This window comes from Caenorhabditis elegans, chromosome V, assembly GCF_000002985.6.
Source record: "Caenorhabditis elegans chromosome V".
Lineage (NCBI taxonomy): Eukaryota > Metazoa > Nematoda > Chromadorea > Rhabditida > Rhabditidae > Caenorhabditis > Caenorhabditis elegans.
The window spans coordinates 4,951,443-4,974,840 of NC_003283.11; the positions used below are offsets into that span (position 1 = coordinate 4,951,443).

Consider the following 23,398-nt stretch of genomic DNA (forward strand, 5'->3'; position numbering starts at 1 on the left):
TCATATGAAAACTGCCTAAATTTACAGCAATCGGTGATTGCATATTACTGAAAATTTCTCAGAAGCCGTGCATCCATGCTTAAAATCTAATTACGTATACATTATTTTTGTATTGACCGCGACTTTTGTTGTTGATACTTCTATCATCAATCCGTCTCATTAATATGGGTGACTGGTATAACGTTGTCTGCATTTTCAGAATAACAACATTGTTTCTGTCTCCAAAGTCATTGGAGAATATCTTGAAAACTAAAAAAATCATAATATCACCGCAATAATATCACTAAGATCATGCTCGACTGGAAGTTATTTCAAAATTACCAGCTGATTGGATCTGTAATTGGATTGTTGCTCAATTCGCTAACAATTTCTCTGGTGGTGAATAAGTCACCTCAACAAATGCGCGCATACAAAAATTTGATAATTCTCACTTCTCTTTTTGAGATTAATTATTCTGTTCTGGAGTTACTAGTGCAACCAGTAAGTGTGGTAGTTCCGAAAAACTCGATGAAATGAAAATAAAAATTTAAGATGTTTCATTCTTTTGGATCAGCATTTGCAATGGTTATAAATGTAGAAAAATGCTATCTAGATCGGAATGTGCTTATGGTGCTTGTTTGTAAGTTTCCTTACCGTGATCGTTCATAGATTATGCATTTTCAGCATTTTACAATGCATTTGTCGGTTCGCTATTGGCAATGTTTTGTATCCAGTTCACTTATAGGTACTGGGCAATTAGCGGTAACATATGGCTCGAGAAGTTCAATGGATTTAGAATTTTGTGGTGGGCATTAGTTCCAGTGTTGTGTGGAGCTATTTGGTGGTTTGTAACATACTTTCCGTGTTCCCCAAGGCCGAGTGCCGATGAATATTTGAGGTAAACATTAAGCTTCATAGAAGGACATTGTTAGGAAAATAATTTTTGCAAGATTATCTAACTGACAAACCCAAGTCACGACAACATGTTGCACTGGATAATTTTTTCAAACTATTTTAGAAACGAAATAATGAATGTCTTCAATCTAGATATTGACAAAAACCTATATATTGCACCGTACTTCTACGAAACCAATTCCGATGGAATCACAGATATCTACTATCCATCATTCATTGCAATTATTGTGAATATTCTTATAACAGTAAGTTAAATAAGTTGGTTCATTTTTATCATCATCCTATTTACAGATAGTTTCATTAATAACTGTATTTTACTTTGGCTTCAGATGCTATATATCACTTCAAAAGATCTGCAAACAAAATGTTTCTCAAAACACTCGTGGGCTTCAAAAACAATTATTCTACTCATTGATTGCACAAACTTTGATTCCATTATTTCTTATGTACATTCCAGGATGCGCGATGTTTTTATTGTCATTTTTAACAATTGACGTAGGCTCTTTTACTGGGATTGTCACTGTGACAATTGCCCTGTTTCCTGCGGTTGACCCACTTCCAACATTGATTATGGTGAAATGCTATAGAAATTCACTTCGATCCTATCTTCGTGTATTCTTGAGTGCAGTTTCTAAAATGTTTCAAACTCCCGATGTACCTGCAAATGTGACAGAGCTTTCAAAAGTTACAAGATTGTGAAAATGAATAAAAGTTTTGGTGTCCTATTTTTTTCGAATCAATAAACAATAAACATTGATAAACATTAAATTAAATTGATAATAACATTAATGGGTGTTAGAATTTAAATTCAGAGTAAACAACTGGTTTGAGAAGTTCAAGGATTTAGATCTCAGCCGACTAAGAGTGTAGCGTGAAGTATATATTTATGTATTTGCCTTTAAAAAATAATTTTCCATCCCAGATATGCATTTTTTCAATAATATCTCGTTCATAAAAACAATTTGGTAAAATATTTCGAAGAAGTTAAATGTAAAAGCGTTAACTTAATGGCAGAGTAGCACCAGTGGGGAAAATATTGAAAATCACTCCAGTGGTGCCAAAAGGACCAAATATGAGTAAAATTTTTCATAAACTTTTGAAACAATTTTTTAAACAGTCAAAAAGTGCCAATTATTTCAATTTTTATACAAAAATGATGTGTAATCCATGTGTTAACCATTTTTACACATAGCAAACATTTGAGTTTGAAATTGTATTCTTGAGAAATACTCAAAACCTCAAAAGTTTACGATTTTATTATCATTTGAGTGTGACGTACTAAATTGAAATGTTTTGTATGTTTTAAAATAGTTTGCAGTTGGTTACATTATTTTTGTATGAAAAATAAAGAATTTTTGTCAAAAATGTTTTTAAAGATTTTTTGACGATCAACAAATTTTTTTTTGAACGAAATAAAACAAAATTTTTGTATTCTCGCATTGTGTACTAAATTAAGCAAAATCCGAACACAAACCACAACTCAACGCTGAAAAGAAACGAAATCGAAAAATGCCTGAAAAAAATGGGTTCCGAGTGAGCAAAAAAATTTGTGACTGTTGTCAAATGAAAGATTATGGTTGATAACATAAATTCCCACAGGTTCATAAAAATCGATACGCAGCGAACACATTTTTCCATTTTGACCAGGAACTTATTTGGAGACCTAATATATGGCTGACTGGGAATTAGTGTCACGTTGTCTGCATTTTCCGAATAACAACAATGTTTCTGCCTCCCAAGTCATTGTCGAGAATATCTCGAAATCTAGAAACTAAATAGCTACCACAATAATATCACTAGAATCATGCTCGACTGGATGGTATTCCAAAAATGTGTTCAGCATCGTAACATTTGTTTCCAAATTTTGAAATTTTATCATCAATGCACAAAAAACTGTACATTTTCTCTGATGATCTGCATTAATCACCAACAAGTCATTGACCGATATTGTGTCTTTTTTGGCGAACTTCTTTGTTATGCAAAGGTATGGGAGCATACAACCAGATATTGCCGGTTTTCGTTACTTGTTGTATTAAATACGGAAAATAACAAAATTGATAATTGTCTCATTACACCTTTTCTTAAATTTTAAAATTTCGAAGAAGATTTGATAACATTTTTGTAATGCATCGCGCCACTTGGATGTTCTTTTGATTTTTCAATTATTTTCTAGCGGAATTTGAAAAATTGCACCCTATTTCGATTTGTCAATAAATCAACTTGGTTACCAGTTGGTTTGATATTTTACTGTTACAGTTTGCTCGATTAGCCTTATTACTTGTTTGTGGTTATGGTTCAATTTCGGAATATTGTGAATTTTTGCGTAATTTTTCTAGAGTTTCCAGACAATTTCCGGGATTTTTTTGATTTTTGCCAAGCAACTTAAGCAAAGAAAAACTTAATGGTGATCATCTAAATTTAGTGTAACTGAAATAATTTTTAAATAGTCAATTTCCCATGTGTGAGCAAACAATGTTTTTTTTTACAAAAAAAAATTGTTGTGGCATACAGAAGTTGCCAAAACTAGCAAACATTTAATTACCTAGGTTTTCTTGAACATCAAAACCAAAAATTGTTATGTTTTTTGGGTTTTCAGAAAGAAATTGGTTATGAACATCTGAAAAAGTCGCATATGTAGTCCTCTTGGAAGTTCTTTGAAACTAAATACATACCTATTATTAAGCTCATTAACCTTATTTCCTTTAGAATCCTCACCGACGGGTCATCAGTCACTATAATTCCGACAGGCCCTTGCACCTTGATTGGTCCAACTGCTTGCTATGCAGGTCACATGTTTTTGGGAAGCTCCTTGGAGCACAATTTGATCTGGCTCATTGATTGTTACCTATTCCGCTATTACGTCCTCTACGTCCGTGATCCTTCAATCAAAAGCATCATCTTCGCCGCAGTTCTTGTCTATACCCCAAGCTTTATTCACATTGCAATTTGGATTAAGTTATTTGATGCAGGGCAGATGGAAATTAAGATGAATGGAACTGAGCTACTTGCTAACCAGCTGGAATTTTCTGAAATGAAGTTAACCGGCCGTATTGTGTATTGGAGTTCAATTGTCGTCTTTGTTCAGCTTGTGTTCACCGCTCTTCTCGTTGTAATCCTACATTTGGAATGTTCTTATCAACTTTCTCAAAAGCATGGGAGTGCGCCTTTCGAATGATCTCAAGATTATCAACAGACAATTAGTTAAGGTATGGAGGGTGGTAGAGGACTGGCTAGCCTGGTTTCGCCCGTTTTTCGCACACTGTTTCCCAGTGAAAATCTAAAAATCTAACTTTTTATAAAACCAAAAAACGAATACGTACCAAAATCCCTCTTAAACCGATCTTGTTAAACAGTAAATATTACAGATCCTAACCTTCCAAGTGTGTATTCCCATCTGGTTCTTCCTCGGTGTCTTCTTTCTTCTTCCTTCCTTCCTCGCCATGTACTCCCAATCCACGCGACCTGACACTGTACAGTACGCCATCACGATTTCTTTCATGTTGGCTCCAGTTGTCTCCCCATTTGCATACATCTTCTTTGTACCACATTACTGAAACTTTTGCATTGGCAAGAATGATGTTGCTCCAGCAAATTCATCGATTTGTGCAACCTCGGCGACTTGTGGCAGTGTGGAAATGAAATCTGTGGCTTGATAATGATAATGTACTTGGAACTTATCGAATGAATAAATTGTGAAATATTTTTGTTCGAGTTGTTTCTGGTGATTAATTAATGTTCAAATCACAAACATTTTTAACAACCTTGTTCAAATTCAAAAAACACAACAGGTAAAAAAAATATCAAAAAGCTCGTAATTATTGATAATAGAGTTGCGCACACAAAACCTGGATTTTTTAGAGATTAGAGCATTTTGAGACAAAAATTCATTATTTTGTTGATAGCTGACACATTTTTCTATTTATTTAACATGTAAAACTTTGTGATTTGTCAAAATATGGACTCCTGGAAGTCTTGCCAATTCATAATTCACTCTCACACATACAAAGTTTTGGCAGATTACATATTTTGGGGTTTTCAAGCTTCGAAACAGATTGGTTAGATTGGAGTTTGATATCACATTTTGCTTCTCAGAATATGGGGAATAAGGCATGTTATTCTTAAATTAATTTGAATATTCTTTATGAGCGCTGGTCGTATCCTAAATTGCGAAGCACACGGTTATAAAAATTACCATGTAATACGGTTGGCGCCACTTTTAATTTACGTCAGAACCCCGATCCCCAGATTTTAATTCCCAGATCCGATGTTTTTGTTTTTACTAACAAAAACTCCCAATGATCTTATTTCAGACGATTATATCGTATTTTGATAATCAGACAAACCGTTTTAGCGTGTTTTCAAAATATATAGAGAAGCCAATTCTCAAGGGCTCAAATGTATAGTTTTTGTTTTTAGTTCTTTATTCGCGCCTACTTAAACCACCCGAAACGCTTAAACTACTATTATTCTGATTGATAATAAAATAAGAATTATGTCTGAATGGCAAAAACTCCAAAAATTCTCTCAAATATTCGGAGCTTCAATTTCACTATTCCTAAACTCGTTGGTGGTACTTTTAGTCGCAAAAAAGTCTCCAAAAGCGTTGGGTACATACAAAAATTTGCTTATTCTAATTGCTATGTTTGAAATTATCTATTCGGTTTTAGAGGTTCTTGTTAAACCGGTAAAAGCTTTAAAAAGAACATTCAACAACTTTTTTGTGCTTTTTCAGACTTTTACTTCTTTCGGCTCAACGTTTGTGATGATTGTGAATGTCAGAGATTCTTTGTTGAGCTATGATGTTTTGTTACTTTTAGTTTGTAAGTTTATCAAAAAGTGTATAGACAATCCACCGGGCTGATTTGCCGAGAATGCCTAGGTGAAATAAGAATGGAATATTTGATTTTCAGCCCTGTGTTGCGCATTTTTTGGATCACTGATGGTCATGTTCAGCGTACAGTTTATATATCGATTCTGGGCAGTGAGCGGCAACAATTCAATCAAAACATTCGAAGGAGTCAGAATATTTTGGTGGCTTCTACCATCAATATTAGTTGGAACTATGTGGGGTATTGCCGCGTATTTTCCTTGCTCACCGCGACCGAGTACTGATGCGTTCCTAAGGTAACACCTTCCAGTATACATTGATTTACCCCGAACCTCGTGACATTTTTTCAGAGAATTTATTTTGAAAGAGTTTGGTTTGGAGGTGACAGAGAATGTATACATTGCGCCGTATTTTTATGAAAAAAATGAAGATGGTACTACGGACATTTACTATCCATCTTTTGTGACAATTTTTGCAACAACTGTGACTGTGGTGAGTTGGCAGATTTACGCAAGAATTTTACGAAAGTAAATACTTAAAAAAAAATGATCCGTAATTTTCAATTCTTGTCGTTTTTCTTTTTTGGTTTTTTCCTGAGTTTCAGATTATTAGGCTTAGACTTAGGCTTGGTTTAGGCTTAGTCTTAGGCTTATGCTTTTGCTTTGGCGAAGGCTTAGTCTTCAGTTTTGGTTTAGGCCTTGCTTAGGCTTACGCTTAGGCCTATGCTTAGGCGTAGGTTTAGGCTTATGCGTACGCCTAAGCTTAGGTTTAGGCTTAGGCTTAGCTCAAAACTCAAGACCAACCAGTATGACTCCAAACATAAAGATTAACAAGAATTGAAAAATTTTGAGTTTTAAAATTTCCTGTAATGACATTTTGAATTTAAATAAATATTCTTGGAGTATTTTCAATATTATTAACCGGGTTAACCGGATTATTAACCGGATCAATATTATTAATCGGAATTTTTTTTAAATAAATCTTCTAAATCTTCTTTCAGATAATTTCCGTGTCTGTCATTTTTTATTTCGGTTTTAAATGCTACACATCCCTTCAGAAATTCAAAGAAATCGAATCGTCGAAACACATTCAAAATCTGCAAAATCAATTGTTCTATTCATTGGTGGCTCAAACACTAATTCCATTATTTCTGGTGCATACTCCAGCATTTGCTTTATACACATTTTCATTTCTTCGAATAAATATCGGCTCCTTAACTGGAATTACCACAATAACAACTGCCATTTTTCCTGCACTTGATCCTCTTCCAACACTAATTATTGTAAGAAGCTATCGAAATGCAATTCGAGAATCGATTTCTTCCATATTCAATTCATTCACTACAATTTTCAAAAAGTCACATGGAAATTCGATTTTACCGGTGCAGGCTCGCACGGGAACTGTTTGAAATTTTCCATGTTGTCACGTGCATGTTCAATAAATGCTGAAAACTTTTATGATGAAAACATTATTAGCGAACATACAAAACATTATCTTGCAATCCTTAACAAGTTGAAATATATCAGATGCAAGTAGAAATGAGGCTTACAGAAAAAAGATGTAACGAAAATCGAAATGATAAGTGTAAAGCGTGTAGAGAAAAAAATGATCCGCAAAGAGTTTTAGAAGATACCAAGTATATAAGAAGAAAGAGGAGAGAGAGAGCATCTAGCATCTAAACCGTAGAGAATTCATGACGGTGAATAAAAGGGGAAAGAATGAATGGGGGAAATGTGCTTTAGAACAATAGGTGAAAATTATGGACAAAAATCAGAATAAAAGCATGGATGAGGTGATTAGACGAAATGAGAAGATTATTATTTATAGACGAGTTTGGCTACGAGTTGTTGGAGCAGACGACGAAGGCATTCCATTAGAGGAAGACGATGCAGCAGAAGTACCACGACGCCTAAAAATCGATAATTAAGAAAGTCAATATCGCCAATTTCAATCTCAACTCACTTTGGCGCACGATGAACAGGATCGACTGGTTCAGTTTCCATTTGTTCTGGTTCTTCAGTCTTCGGTTTTCTATCAACCCTTCTTCTTTTGTTTCCAGGTGGTGGAGTCGGAGAATGTGGTGGGCGATTTGATGGACCGGCGGCTCCAGAAGACGTGGATGGTTCATCAGTCGGATTGTTTGAATTCCTGGCAAGCCTGCGAGCAGAGCGTCTTGTTTCAACTTCCGAAATGTGCGCCGCATCTCGTGGGCGCTGGACGCGACGACGAACAACTGAGTTACGAACATGAACTTCTTCTTCCTCGTCGTCCTCTTCCTCGTAAGGCAGATCACCGTCGTCTTCCTCCTCGTTCTCGGCTTCGTGATCCAGTAAATTACGCTCCCGAACATCTTGCTCTAGAGCATCCTGATCCGCTGCTTCTTGGAATTCTATCGCCGCTCTGTGGAGCACCGGCTCAAATTCCTCGTCTTCTATCGCATCGACTTGCTCGCGCATATCATCAAACTCCACAAAATTGTTAATCTGCGGTGGAACATCATCGAATTGTTCTTGTTCTTCAACGTTATTCTCCAGAATTCCATTATTATGGTCCACATTACCATCAACATCTGGCTCTAAAACCACGGGAACTTCTTCGAAATGAATGACATTATTGATATCTCCGGCACGATAATTCTCAACGACTTGTCCATTAACAACAACTTGCTGATCGACTTCCGGTTGTTCTTCCTCCACTTCCTCAACTATCGGTTCCGGATGAAAATTGATTCCAAAATCGCCGGCGCCTCGTTGAGCAACTTGTATCTCTTCCCAATCGGCACCTAAAATAATTTTTTTTGTTTGCGAGAGAACCTTGAAATCATACTCGTTTATGTTTCGACACCACAATAAGAATCAACAATATATTACAATACCAGTATAGTCAAAAATTAGTATTATTAGTAGATCAAAAAATAATTGCATGCTACTCACGAGGAATGTCAGCGGGTGCTGCTGGATCGACAGCATTTTGTACCATTTGATCCTCCGCCACGATTTCATCAGCCAACTGTTGGAATTGTCGATCGTTCATCGCTTGTAGATCAATTTGTTGCAGTTGCTGCTGCTGCTGGATTGGCGGTCTGAACGGTTGCGCACGTGGTTGCGGCTGTTGTTGCTGCTGCACTTGAAGCTGCTGATGATACTGCTGCATCTGCTGTTGATGATTCTGTATACGTTGTGGTGGTGGTGGCGGTGGTCCCTGTTGGAATTGCTGCCCTTCGTTGGGATGACGTTGCTGCTGCTGTTGCTGTGGATGAGCTGGCATTTGCGGTGGCATCGGAACATTGGCATTGTTGTGCATATGCTGTTGGAATGCGATTTGCATGTTTCCATGCATTATATTGTTCATGTTCGGTTGCTGCATTCGTTGATGCTGACGCTGCATCTGATCTTCCACCTGATGCATCGGATGATGTTGCTGATGCATATACATCATACGCGGTGGACCTTGTTGCATTTGATGATGCATCGGTGGAGGATGGCCCATAATGTACTGTCCCGGGCGCCCACCAACTTGAGCCATCATTGGTTGATTCATCCGTTGTGGTTGTGGACCTCCCCAGAGCCGTTGGGCCTGCATATGTTGTGGTGGAGGCATCGCGGGTGGAGGCATCACAAGTTGATGTGGTGGTGGTGGTGGGAGAAATGGAAGATCCTGCTGCTGCTGGACTCCTCGCGCCTGACGATTTCGATTACGAGCCACTTGTGCGAAATGATTGAGCGCGCCTCGTAAATTTCTGGCATTCTGTGGAATAGGTCTGCCTGCTGCGGGAGCTGCGACCTCGTTCACTCGTTCGGCTCCTCCCTCCGAGGCAGGAATCTGATTCACTGAACCAGTAGGCTCGTCGATTTGGAATCCCATTTCTTGCTTGAGTTTCTGAAAATAAAATCCTGAGTGTGGAGAAACGTTTAAAAAAAAAATAAAAATTTGTTTTTTTTTACTTTCTTTCGTGTTCCAGTTGAGCGAAAAAAAAATTGTGGAACAAGATTGTTGTAGATTTTTGTATATTTTTTTAATCAACAAACCTCAAAAGGATCCCAATAGGAATTGAACGCCGATTCGATAGCCGTAAGCATCACATCAACACGTCCACCAGCTTCCGAGTAGACTTTTGAAATTTTTTCCGCCTTTTTCACTTCCTCCATCAGCTCGTCCATTGTCGAATTCTCCTTGATCTTCGAATCGAATGTGCTGAGCATGAACTCGAAGATTTTGATGAGCGAGGTGAGCTTCTGAAATTTTTTTTTTTTTTTTTCTATGAACTCTGAAACTCACATCTAAAGCTTTTGCTTCTATAGTTCCACCAACAGATTGCAGTCTTGGCTTCAAATTTTCAAGCGATTGAAATGCAGCATGTGATGCATCACTGATCTTTTGCTTCATCTCTCGAACATCATCCGACGTCAGCGCCTTCTTCTCAACCAGCTGATGTCCATTGTGCAATCGGATCGCGCATGTCGAACAGATCTTTCGGCCAGTCTCCTCACACTGTGAACAATCGAAATAGACACCCTGACTGAGAACAGCTTCACACTGATTGCACAGCTTGACCAGATGGCGATCCTTGAAGAGTGGAGCAACTTTTTGCACAATTTCCTGAACTCGATAGTTGACAGGTAGGCCATCCGCCGGCACCAGCGTCGGCTTTCTACACTCTGGACACTTGATCTCTGTGGCGCGAGCTTCTGGTCCACGTCTCGGTAGGACTACAATTCCACGCACCATATTCGGATCGTTTGGGTTCATTCGTGGATCTAGACGGGGAAGATCTATGAAATGTGGTTGATCTTCCTGATCGGCAAACCCGCCAAGGCCTCCGAAGCCTGGACCTATATCGTCGGGATGTAGAAGTGGGCCACGTGGGCGGCCGAGTTCTTCTGCCATGTTGGTTTTCACTTGATCTACCTGTAATTTTAAGTTTCATTGGAGATGGAAGAAGTTAAAAATATGAAAATTTGCTAGAAAATAGCAAATTTATTTTGTAAAATAAGGTTGCCACGCGTTTTCTAGAGGTCACTTCAGGTAAATTACCAATTTTATCACGTTTTTTATCAAAAAATAGTTCAACATATAGAAAATCAGTTGATTTATCTGAAAATATCATTTTTCCACATAAAATCTCAAAGAAAGTGCTCAAAATTGGCGAATTCCTCAATGTTTCAGCTGAAATAAATGTTACTTCCCGATAAACCAAGTGATTTTCTATATTTTGGCATTAATTTTCATAGGAAAACGTTTAATAATTGCAGAAAATTGTGAAAACTTTCAGAAAAACATAAAAATCGTTTTTTTTTTCTCAAATTTCAAGAAGAAATTGAACTTTTAAGTGGAAAATCAGTAAAAATATATGAATTTTAGCTCCAAGCGTCTCAAAATCACTGAAAATGTCAGAACAATGACATTTTTTAAGTCGAATTTCGAGAAAAAGCGTGGTTTTAACTTCAAAAACGCTTTAATGACATGAAAATGCCTGAAAATGTGATTTGTATCTCAGAAATTACCTTTTTCTGTTAAAAAAAAAGCAAAAAACTGAGAATTTTGTTTAAAAAAACGGCAGAAAATATAACTTTCCCTTCAAATTTTGACCATTTCGACCTGAAAAAGCTCAAAATTATCAATCAACCTACCAATCTTCCAATACACGTTGAGCATAGCGTGTGTCCGCATCCCATCTGCATCGGTTTATCATAAATGTTGTAGCAAATCGGGCATTCGACGACGTGAGCCCATTGTTGCTGAAAATTCAAAAATTATATTGATTTTAATCATTTTTATTTTCACACAAACTTACATAATTACTGGTACCACTTGTGCCCGGAATGTCCATTATTGCTTTTTATTTATACAAAAATATATTCAAATATTCCAATAAAAATGTGAATAATCGGTTTTGAACCCGATTTGCCCGTCAGGCGGAATCCAAATTACCCTGAAAAAAAATGAGAAAAATCAATAATGTTTGAAAAACGAACGGGGAGAACGCTGTGGGGCGTAGTTGCAAAGAATCAAAAAGTGAGAGAGGAAAACGCACAGAGAGAGACACAGACAAAACAAGCACTTTGCGATGAAAAGGGGCTTTTTGGGTGGATGAGGATGAGGGTGCACGAGAGATGGCGTGTTTATGATTGAGAAAATTGCTGTCTAAATCAATAAAGACTGGAGGAAATTTGTTTTGTGAGTGAGTGATCTCTTTTGATGTTTTCGCTGTGAAAAATACGAAAAGACTAAAAAATTTCGAAATGCTATTTACGAAATAAGAAGAATCTCGCGCTGCAAGAAAAAAAAAAGTTTGTTTTTGTGATATTACGAAAAAAAGACTGAAAAATGTCATTTTCTGGGCAAACACACGAGAAAATATTGTAAAATAATTTTTTTAAGTTGTATTCAGGCATTTTATTGATGAAAATTGATGATTCATCGGCGGAAAAGTGGAAAAAATCGGAGAAAAAGAAAAATAAAAAATGTTTATTAATCAACCGTAGTTTGATCATGGCGAGACCCAAATTATAAATTGGGTCATGCGCCTTTAAAATGTACGGTAGGGTTTTGCGATTTTTTTTTTGAGTTTTGTGTTAAAAATCGTATTCTATTTTCAAACTGAATTCAAATTATTGAATAAATGAATTTAAAACATACTTCCAAAATTTTTTTTTGTAAAAACTATGATTCATTGACGAAAGTTGGAGAAAAATAGATCAATTTCGGCTTAATCATCAACCGTAGTTCAGATCGTGGCGAGAACCAAATTCAACAATGGTCCATGCGCCTTTAGAAATACAGTAGTTTTTGGCAATTTTTTGAAAAATTGCGAGATTGAATGAATAAAAACCCAGAAAAATAAGAGAGCCGACGAAAATTAAAGTGAGAAAAGAGTGGAAAGAAGAAGAAGAGTCGGGTCATATATTCATCAAATTGTGCGTGCATGAATCAAGTGAAAAGACAACGCGTCTATTCCTCGCTTCGATTGTTTCAGGGGGGACCACGATAATAGGATAATAGGTCTCGCAGTTGGAAAGAAAGAAATGGTGACGAAAAACGAAGACGGAAAATCGATGAGAATGGTTGTCTGTCATATGTGTATGTGTGTGTGTGTGTGCACCGGGATAATCTCCACCACTTCTCTATTGGTTTACACCGAGACGGGGGGAAGAAAACGAACCTTCCCGTCCGGCAGACACATCCCACGGGGCGGCAGCAGCCACCGAGGGTCATGATTATTTTTCATTGAGCTCTCCGCGCGCGAGCCGTGGTGGCTCGGATTAAAGCAACCACCACACAGCTGCTCGACAGAGAGCATGACTTCCTTAAAGACAAAAGGTGTTCGGTAATTGCGAAGAATACATAACAGCAGTTGGACCAAGACACCGGAGGGAATGGAATGCAAATTGAAGTGCTGGTGGAGGCTCAATTTAGATGATTTTATGGCGAGAGGAGAGAGGTTGCAGGCGTCGAAGAAGAGGCAACTAGAGAAAAGGATGGAAATTTAATAAAAACGTTGTGAAGTGAGAAGAAGAAGAAGACCGATGATGACAGACGAACGAATACCTCGGCACCGTCGCTCTGATGTTTGACAAAAACATCTGTGTGCTTAGAGACGCAGAATAGGTCAAATCATAATATTGATTCTTATCGTCGTCTTTTACGTTGTTGAGAGAGAGAGAGCATGTTTCTAATTCCGCTAGGAAAACATTTCAGTTGACAACAATACTGATGCAATGTTATTATTTTGTGATCACATTGATTACACATCAATAACACAATTGCGTAATAGCTTTTAAAAAGGAAAATAACAAAGAGAGTGGCATTGTGCAACAATACAGAGTGTATGTGTCTGGAGACTTGTGTGGTGAGGATGGGGGTACAAAAATTTCCATTCCACTCGTCTTTCTAATACCCTCTAGGGGTCTCTTTTGACAAAATGCATTGAAAATGATAAGACATATGCGATTTGTGTGTCAAAACATAATATTGAATGGGATTATTTCTTGGTTGAATATTGAACAAAAAAACGATGATGACTATTGCATCAGAGAAGAACTGAGTGGAAATTTTTTTGATAGTCTATCACATGTGATTTCAGATAGGGAATGATAAGACAATTCCACACCTGAAAGGAATAGGGAATTGAGGTCAGAGTTCAATTAAGTGATTGGGAAAAACTGCAGAGGTTTCAGCCCTTGAAAAGTTGAAAAATGACGTGAAAATATATTTGAATCAATAATTTGCAACGGGATTTAACTTCATGCGACATTTGCGACAGACAGCTCCGGGAAATTCAGATTTTTCATCAGATATCTCCCAGGACCATTTCTAATTATAGACATCGTCACCACCACCACAACGACGTTACAAACAATTAAAATAGGTTGAAGGTCGGTACAGGCCACCTTACCGATCATCGTCACTCTCGCTTGAAGGAATTAGTAGTGAAATAGGGCTGGTTCTGATTGTTGTGACTAAGAATGACGAGTACGAAGTGAAAATGAAAATGTTATTTCGTTTTGCGATTAATTTATAAATAGAAGGATTATATAGAGAAGGTGGGAGGTGGAGTAGAGTGGGAAAAATAGTTGGAAACCTAAACCTAGTGACCATGAAAAATTAGGAAATCAGATGTTTAAATAGAGGAAAAAATTGAGAACTCTGAGGAAGAAATTCTCGAGTTCTGTTCTTCATCACAGCCGGTGGTGTACACACTATAACAAAAACTGTAATGTCATCGAGACAAGAACTCGAGAGAGAGGAGATTTAGAGAAAACCGGGGCAAAGGGAGTGAGAGATATGAAGAGTGATAAGATGTTGGAGACGTGAAGAAGTAGAGAAAGATTGGGACTGGTCAGATCTTGGGGGAGGAGATGAAATGGGAAAGATAATTACACAGTAATTGGGGTTGTAAACTCACACATTGGGTTGTGAGGGGTGAGAATTTGGAATAACTGGGAAATCATTAAAGTCGATTTTTTGAGAAACTGGAGCCAAATATCTCAAATCTCAAAGATCAACGAAAAATATGTTTTTGGCTCCAATTTCCTACGGCAATCAAAATCCAAACTCTTCTTATAATCCCACAAATATAAGAAAAGACATAAAATAGCTATTTCACAAGCGAACCAGACAGGAAATTGCAGAGGAAAATGACAAATGATTGAGGTTTATATGTTATGAAAAGATTGCTGAAGAGAGACGCCTGAGAAGAAATGAATTTGAATAGAATTTGGAGAACGAGACGAAGAATACCACCACCACCAATGTTGTATAGTTCCGCTTTCGCTATTGAAATTGAAATTAGCCTGCGGTTCTTTGGGTTTTGAACTATATGTGTGAAAGGGGAAATATAAACGTTTTTTTCAGTTTCGTTTCACCACGTGGTGTCAGAGTGTCTCTTTTCGGCTTGATCTACTTAGATCTACAAAAAATGCGGGAGAAGAGAAGCAGAGTTCTCATCTGATTTCGCATGCTTAAAAACGTGCTGACAGCACATTTTTTTAGGCAAAAAATTCCCGCATTTTTTGTAGATCAAACCTTAATGGGACAGCCTCGCACCACGTGCATCACAAAAATTGAAAAAGGTACCAAAAAGTTCCCTGTTTCACTGTTCAACTTTGACAGCGAATATCTCAGTTGCCATTTGTTCTATTAAAAAAATGCCAACTGGCAAAATATTTGTTAGTTCTTTTTCTTTAGATTTGCAGTTTAGAGTTTATTGATATCTCTCAAATGAACCGAGATATAAGCTTTTATAGTGAAGTAGTTGGGTGCAACACGAGTATACGGTAGTGTGAGATTATACAGCAACCAACATCTTTCGGGTTCCGTTCACCAAAATTTTTGGGAGAGGCTTGCATACGCTCTTTTCACACCAAGTTTATGCAAAGTCACATTATATGTAAATTACTACAAGTGGAGTAATTTACATACCAACAGAAAATGCAATTTCACTCTAAAACCGAACCTAATTTCAAACAATCATGGGAAATGCTATTTTGTACTTTGATGAAATTTTGAGTGGAACATGCCGAGGACATTTAGAAATTTCACAGGTTTATGAAGTTTTAATTAAATAATTCAAGGTATTTTGAACAACAGGTGGTTCACAAATATCCAATTATTATAATTTCATAGCAATTTTATTGTTATTTCCCAACCTAATCCCTATTAAAGAGTCCTGTCACATATCCCAAAAACAAAAACAACGATGGTGGCTCACTAAACAATTAGAGCGTACATGGTGCCTCCCATATGCCTTTATATGGGTGTTAAAGAAAGGAGGTCCCGAGACAATTGCACGTAATGAATAAATTAGATCTCGTGGGTCGTGGGTGATGGTGACCAGATAAAGAGACCGACATTACAAATAGAGAAGAGAGACTTTGGATTATTCTCGTATTATTCGACCATTATTATACTTGTTTGAGAGTGAAGGGTGTCAAATGAATTGATTGTGAAATTCACAATGTGAATTGAAGGCAGTATACTACTTCCAATTAGTATTGTTCTAGAAAATGTGAGACCACTGACAATAAAATTATTTGAAAAAAAGGGAGCTTATTTTGAGAAAACTTTGGATTTTGAATGTTTCGAATAATGGGAACCTTATTCTTAAAATCTTTCCGACACACACAATTAAGCATAAGCCTAAGCCTAAGCCTAAGCTTCAGCCTAAGTCTAAGCACAAAGCTTAAGCCTAAAACCAAATATCGAAATAACGCAATCCAAAAGTTTTTAGATTTGTCCAAACTTTTAGTCAAAGTTTTTGGAAAATTGTTAAATTTTCAAAAATTCTACAAATCTATTTCTAAAATTATGTTTTAACGTTTTGCAGTTTATAAGTCGTTTTTAGCAGCTTTCCTACTGAAGATACTCTATTTTTCACTAAATCTCCTAGAAATTCCAAAACTACGCAATTTCGAAAATCCGAAAATGCAATTGAATTTCTCACAAGGCCTACCAATATTATTCAAATTACATATTGTAGTATGAAATGTGACAACTCGGCAGAAAAATGCAATATGAATTGATGTGTACTCGAGTGAATACTACTTGGGAAAGGAAAAATGGAAATGAGGGGTATGTGTGTGTATATGTGAATGGGTGCGGTGGGGGGACAAGTCATAAATTGGGACATTTGGAGGAATAGACGAAAAGAAAATTGAAGGGAGAAGAAGGCAGAGCCTCCGTCTCTGTCATTGCCCTCCAGATAGATAAATTGAGGGTTTTAGAAATGAGTGAGAGGGTCATATAGACGATAAGTAGAAAATAGCCGATGGGGTGTCGGATCATGTTTGGATCAGGGGGGTACAAATCTCATATAGCCATGATGGATTTTTTAGGGATTTGCCAAGTCTAGATATCAATTATATATTGCATTGACAAATAGAGTGGGGGATTGGAATCTGATGTCTATCAAATCTTAGGCGTACGTGCCTACACCTTCTACCTGCCTGCCTACTGCCTATTTTTGTTATTTTGGAATGAAGTCACAATTTTCGCTGTTAGGGCAGATTGAAAGATTGATGATTTTCCAAATTTACTGTTCATATTTTTTCTAATAAAATTGCCCCATTCTACTATATTTTGAAAAGTCATAACTCGGCCCCTATTCGAATATTAGTTCTTCCTATTTGTTCATCACACCTGTTGTCTAACACAGTATCCCTAAAAAAGACTATCCAAGGATCTTTGATTTCTACCGCAACCTGCAGGAGGTGTCAAAAAAAAATAATTGACAGGTTATTGAATGAGAAAATGAGGAGTGAAAATTTAGGACTAACTGATAATAATCGAATGTTATCTAGATAACAAAATTAATATGTTGGTAGATTTAGATATTAGACGACAATCTCGGAACAGGTGTTTATCTAGGGGAATCGGACGACGATTAAAGTCAGGCATCCTCCATCCAACCTCACCAGGTGGTCTCTTTCTCGGCTTATTTATCAAAGAGGACTAGACAGCGATTGAGCATAATTTTGGATGAGCACCAGATAAATCGGGTGAGCCAGCAGTGAAGATGAGAGTTGAGTGTGCTTGTGACAAGTATTACTTGGAAAATTGTATTTGTAAATTGGATAGATTCGGATTGAAGATATATATGTGCCACATGTCACTGGAAATTTATAGGAAAGATTTAGGAGATCTGGATTTTTAAATAATACCGAAAATATTCAGAAATTCGGATTAACTGCATGTTTTCTAGGTCTACAGACTTCTTCAGACTACAGAATTACAACAATATACAAAAAACTATTGTAATTAAATTAGTAAATTTCGGGTAAAATTATTAAAAATTATATTAAATTTAGATTTTAAAAAATTCATAGTCAAAGTTTTGACAAATTGCCAAAATTTCCAAAATTTTCTTTTTTTATTTTCTTCTATTTACAACACATTTATTTGGCGACTTGTTCTCCTCACAACTAAAAAATTGACAAAACGTGTATCTAATTCGATATTAAATTGTGTCTCTCTCTCTCTCGGACTGATTAGTCTCACTTGTTGACAAAAGCGAAGGTAACAATGTGGTCTTTGAAAAGTTGTGAAAGTGTACCTAATGGTGCGAGTAGTCAGGTGTTTGTGCAGGAGGTACATGGGAAAATGACAAGGGATTTGCGTGTCTCGGATCAAATGAACAATGTATAATGTAGGCATATGTATTTGCAGAGTGGCATACAATGGGAATTTCCTGAGATCAAAAAATAATAGCTTGGAGACAGGGATGTGACTTCTACTAAAATTTTTGTTTTTGCATCAGGACAGTTTTCCCCTATCATAATTTTGGGAAACTTTAGCCAGTAAAACTTTTTTCTACGATTTGTGAATTCTAATCATGTTTTAGTAAAGCATTAAAAATTTAGAAATCAAGGTAAAATACACAAAACAAATAAAATTGATTCGGAAAGTCTACGCCTGCTGTCCGTCTCGATAAGGAACCTGCTGTCTATTTGGTAATACAGATGTTATTGTGGCAGAAGTTATCATGTTCTTGTTATCTGTATGTGTTTTTAAATTGTCCTCTCGTCTGGACAAGCAGTTATTTTTGTTTTTTTTCTGAAATCGCTTCTCGGTATGAAATATGGGAAACAAAATGGGGACTTCTCTGCAAACATTTTGTGAAAAAACCCTTGCAACGGCTGAAACTCGCCAATTTACAATTCACATGCAATGTTTGGAAAATTTGGAAAGTACCAGCAAATCACACATGGCAAAACGCTAGAAACTATAGGAACCAAGGTTTGAATAGTTAATGCTCTCAAAATTTCAACTTGCAGTTTTGAAAATTTTTGACTCATGTTACGCGTCAATTTATTCAGCCTCTACATAATCTGTAATGAAATTCTTTTTTTTCAATTGTTGAAGCTTTTCAGTATTTTACTTACCAATCCTGCTAATACCGTATATGCCGCCATAGACGCAATTGATATTGATGACCAAATAGTTATAGTTAATAGTTATAAGAAATAGTTAAATAGTCGACGTTGAGTTTCATCGGACCCTTCCTGAAACGAGAGACGATAATTTATTTTTTATATATTTTTATATTTCTATACTCGTAAAAATTACATTAAATAACGTGCCAATCATGTTGAAATTCATTGAATCAGTCTCGTAATAGTCCCAGAAATCATTACGAACATATTCTCGGACTTCTGTATTGGCACGTCCAAAGTAGAAGCATGTAGCGTGCCAACAATAGGAATAAATACCACAAATAACAAAACACCCGCTCATGTACCAATGGAAGTGTTCATGAGTAAAACTTGAACTTTTAATGAACTTTAAGATAGAGGAAATGCGTTAAAAGAAGCCCGTAGCATAAAGCCATTAGCGAGCAGCGGATTAACATCACTTGAAAATTGAAGTCAGAGTGTTCAGTAAACAAACCGTGTCTTACAATTAATAAATAACAGTATCGATAATTGTGAATTTTCTATAAAAAATTCTAGAAAAAATTCAAATCTGTTGAAGCCTACGTTGAAGCCGTAAAAATCAAAAGTACAAAAATAAGGTTTACAATGAAAGTTATTCCACAGAAAAGTTTTGGCACAACTGTATAAATCAAATCGTCAAGCTTCGTGTTATGTTCTGCATTGAAAAAAAAATGATTAGTGTGCTGTGGTGAAGGCAGCTGTTTTTATTCTCAGAAACGATAAGAACGAAACGAAGAATTGTTTTTAATAAGCGTTTTGGGAACAAAAAATCTGTTCGCTGAAATGTTTTTGGTTTTTATTATAATAATTAGAAAAAACGTAATATTTTATAAAGTATAAAGTGTACATACATTTACTTCATTGAAATAGCGATAATGTTTCAAAACTCTAAAGTAGGGCTGTTATGGAAGGACGTCCCCTTCACCCCCTGATTTTTATACCGGAGTGCTCGTGATCGGAAATTGAATTTTGTCATCAGGAATCGATTTAACGACCTCATATTACTCAGATTCACTTTTGGGGCTTCCATTTCGTCCAAGGGGGACGCCGGAATTGGCTCCCAAAAATCGAGGGGGACGAGAGGGGACGTCCCCCATAACAGCCATACTCTAAAGAATAAACAAAAATAATTGAAATGTTTCGCCCAAAACCTGCGTCAAATTAAATTCAATTAATTATACAAGAGAATGGGTATAAAAAACGGTTAAAGCATTTTCATTAGTTCTTTCTGGGTACCAAATGTTTTTAAATTGCTTTCGATATTCTTTACTTTTCCACAGTGTCACGTAAAATGTGTTGCTGTATGACAGAGACATGAGAAACGACTGTAAAAGAAAATGAAATTATTACAAACTGTAAAACTTACATTGTGCATGTAAATAATGTTTTCCCAACTTGACGACGAATATTGTTTCAGAATGAGCAGTGCAATAATTTGGCTGAAAAACCACGTGAAGATAAAAATGGACACAGAAAACTGAAGGCCTTTTATCGTTTTCAATGACGTCAAATTTCCAGTTTGCTTTTTCAGGTGAAATGTTCGAATGAGAATAACATATACCACAGTCACAATAATATTTATAAAAATGATAAATAACTTGTAGACAGTACTTGCTTGATTGCTGAGCACAAACATTGGAACACATGTGTTAATAACTTCCTCATTCACACTATAATAACTATAAGCAGTTACTACGGTTGAACACATAAGAACAGGAAAGCTAGTTGCAATTAAATAAGTGGAAAACGATATACTTCTGTAGCTGAAAAAGTTAAGTTGAGCCGATATTTCTAGTTAATTTTTCAATTAAAAAAATGCAGTATCTTCAGCCTCGAAATTGTTTAAAACCGATTCTATAGTGCTAAATTCTCTCAGTTTTCAGCTATAGAAATTCGAACTTTTACCAAAAATTTTGATTGAAACTTTTGAATTTTGAATCTAAATATTTTTTGAAGAATTTTTCGATTATTTTTGGTTATTATGAGTACAATTAAACTAAATCCCACTGACGAAACTACTCCAGTTTTGAAAAAAATTCAAAAAAATTAAGTTAGTGTCACTTACAAAAATGGATATTTTACAAATATTAAAATATCTATCACAATTACAAGCATAATAATTCCCTGAGCAGCTTGAAAAAATATATAAAAAGAAATTTGCCAAAAACACTCTCTCCGATTAAATGAGTGGCCTAAATTGATAATCCCGTCAAATAGTGTTCCAAAGAGGCAAAACGTTTGAAACGAGCATTGGAAGCATTGCAACACAGCTTTAAGAGCAGATTTATTTGCATTTAAAAGTTTTTTAAAACCACCTACAAGTTCTTGTTTGAAGTTGTTTTCTTTTGAAAATTAAATGAATAAATAAAGAGTTACCGATGGTACCAAAAACTATGAACAAAATCTTATAAACTACAACGAAATATAGATTTAGAGTAAGGAATTCCATTTCGTAGAGGAGTGAGTGTTGAATTTTTGATGTCTGTTCTAGTTTTTACAGGGCTTTATGAGTTCACATCAGATGTCACAGACGTCGAAGCATAAAACACGTTTTCAGATAGATGCTCAAAGAGCTTGAAATAATGACGCATTGTGAATTTAGAAAGTTTTGGTAATATTTAGAAAACTTTGAATTCTCTGAACTTATCCAAAATTTATTCTCGATTACAGTTTACAATTTATTAATTTTGTAATAATAATAAGAAGTAATACGATTTATTTACATAAATGTATTCGGATTTGTAGTGCTTACTCTCCGCTTAAATCCCCATTCCAAACGAAAATTATTTCGATATTCGTCACTTTGCCATATTGCCACATAAAAAGTATTGCTAAATGAGAGCAATGTTAGAAAGGACTGGAAAATACAATTATTAAATGAAGAATTCAACCACTCCAAACTTACATTATGAACATACAATATAATTTCCCATGTTGTTTGGAAGTCTCTTTCCCGAAGGAAAAGCGCGATTGCTTGACTGAAAAACCAAGTGAAAATAAATATTGCCACCGAAAACTGGAGACGTTTCATTGTTTTCAGGGAGTTTTGATTTCCAGTCTGATTTTTTAAATAGAAAATGCAGATTAAAATTATATAGACAAAAGTGACAATCCCATTGAGGAATAGTGTTAAAATTTTGTGGATGATACTCGAAAAAGTATCCAAAACAAACATTGGTGCACAATCTGGTATATATTCATAATTTGCCACATAATAGCTATATACAGTTATAGCGCAAGATGTAATGAAAACAGGAAACCCCGTGAAGAAAATATATTTGATTTTTGAAATGCGCATGTATCTGAAATTCTAACTTTGAGCAAAAATTGTAACATCAGAAAATTCTAAAAAATCATGTTGTGATCTTAGAACTAAGGAGTAGGACCGTATGAACCCTAAACTTTTCGTCAAAAAATTATTTCGTGCTTTTGACGGTAAGGTCAGTCTTACAGAACTGAAACAAAAAACTGGAGGTTGAATTTTTATAGAAAGATGGCAATTTTTTCGAAGTTAAAAAACAACTAAAATATTAGAAATTGATGCTTTCTACAAAGCTTCGTGCTTTCATGGTAGGCAGGCGCGGCGTATTGAGGCGAGAGGCAGGCGGGTATCGCCTTAAGGTCAGGCACGCAGGCGTTTTAATGCTTTAATGGAAACACTAAAATATATCTATTACTCGGAAACAATATTCAGATTCAATCCCCTTTGAATAAATTTTTCTAGTTCAGAATGCACTGTCATAGTTAATCTAAACTTTTCCTTCTGTTAGGCCGGTAATTGACAACTCACAAAAAAGGAAACTGAACAAAACACAAAATATCTAGTACAATAATCAACATAATGATATCTTGAGCAGTTTGCGAAAATATAAAATACGAAATAAACCAAAAGCATTTGTATCGGTTCATTGGATTCATAAAGTTTAACGCTCCTTCAAAAATTGATCCGAATAGGCAAAATATGTGAAAAGCACATTGAAAACATTGTAGAACTGCTGAAAAATAGATTTTTAAAAGCAAGTTATTCATTTTCAAAAACAAGTTAAAACGGACAAGTTCTTGATCGCAGTTGTTTTCTTCTGAAATTCAAGTGAATGAATAGTAAATTACCAATAGTTCCAAAAGTGATGAAGAACACTTTATAAGCTGCAGCAAAATATAGGTTTGTGGTTAAAAAGCTCATTGTTCTGTGAAAAACCCAAGAATTTTCAAAGTTTTAATATATACGTCTATGAAAATTCTCTGA

General features: G+C 35.8%; 5 protein-coding genes and 1 pseudogene across 6 annotated transcripts; 3 read left to right on the forward strand and 3 right to left on the reverse strand.

Annotated features, from left to right (window-relative positions):
- Positions 1-291: 291 nt before the first annotated feature.
- Positions 292-1,593, forward strand: str-207 (Seven TM Receptor; the record flags this gene model as incomplete). Its single annotated transcript, NM_071931.1, has 5 exons — positions 292-480; positions 532-619; positions 664-877; positions 998-1,139; positions 1,186-1,593. The coding sequence occupies 5 exons, from the start codon at positions 292-294 to the stop codon at positions 1,591-1,593; spliced, it is 1,041 nt and encodes a 346-aa protein (NP_504332.1).
- A 1,214-nt stretch (positions 1,594-2,807) lies between these two features.
- srd-22 lies at positions 2,808-4,547 on the forward strand (annotated as a pseudogene). The gene is given in 4 exon segments: positions 2,808-2,878; positions 3,601-4,003; positions 4,008-4,100; positions 4,260-4,547. Coding segments are annotated over 4 exon segments (855 nt in total).
- Positions 4,548-5,386: 839 nt separating this feature from the next.
- str-208 (Serpentine receptor class r-10) lies at positions 5,387-7,130 on the forward strand (the record flags this gene model as incomplete). The annotated part of the gene is made up of 5 exons (NM_071933.2): positions 5,387-5,578; positions 5,627-5,714; positions 5,805-6,018; positions 6,073-6,214; positions 6,723-7,130. The coding sequence occupies 5 exons, from the start codon at positions 5,387-5,389 to the stop codon at positions 7,128-7,130; spliced, it is 1,044 nt and encodes a 347-aa protein (NP_504334.2).
- Positions 7,131-7,160: 30 nt separating this feature from the next.
- Positions 7,161-11,660, reverse strand: tam-1 (RING-type domain-containing protein). Its single transcript, NM_071934.7, has 7 exons — positions 11,517-11,660; positions 11,349-11,460; positions 10,001-10,626; positions 9,751-9,957; positions 8,656-9,601; positions 7,685-8,504; positions 7,161-7,631 (listed from the first exon to the last, which is right to left on the reverse strand). Exons 1-7 carry the CDS (start codon positions 11,550-11,552, stop codon positions 7,544-7,546), a joined length of 2,835 nt encoding a protein of 944 aa, NP_504335.1. The 5' UTR covers positions 11,553-11,660; the 3' UTR covers positions 7,161-7,543.
- Positions 11,661-20,327: 8,667 nt separating this feature from the next.
- On the reverse strand, positions 20,328-21,601 carry srsx-9 (G-protein coupled receptors family 1 profile domain-containing protein; the record flags this gene model as incomplete). Its single annotated transcript, NM_071935.2, has 4 exons — positions 20,328-20,477; positions 20,519-20,915; positions 21,218-21,422; positions 21,472-21,601. The coding sequence occupies 4 exons, from the start codon at positions 21,599-21,601 to the stop codon at positions 20,328-20,330; spliced, it is 882 nt and encodes a 293-aa protein (NP_504336.2).
- Positions 21,602-21,792: 191 nt separating this feature from the next.
- srsx-10 (G-protein coupled receptors family 1 profile domain-containing protein) lies at positions 21,793-23,335 on the reverse strand (the record flags this gene model as incomplete). Its single annotated transcript, NM_001028692.3, has 4 exons — positions 21,793-22,009; positions 22,058-22,454; positions 22,943-23,147; positions 23,206-23,335. The coding sequence occupies 4 exons, from the start codon at positions 23,333-23,335 to the stop codon at positions 21,872-21,874; spliced, it is 870 nt and encodes a 289-aa protein (NP_001023863.1). The 3' UTR covers positions 21,793-21,871.
- Positions 23,336-23,398: the final 63 nt, after the last annotated feature.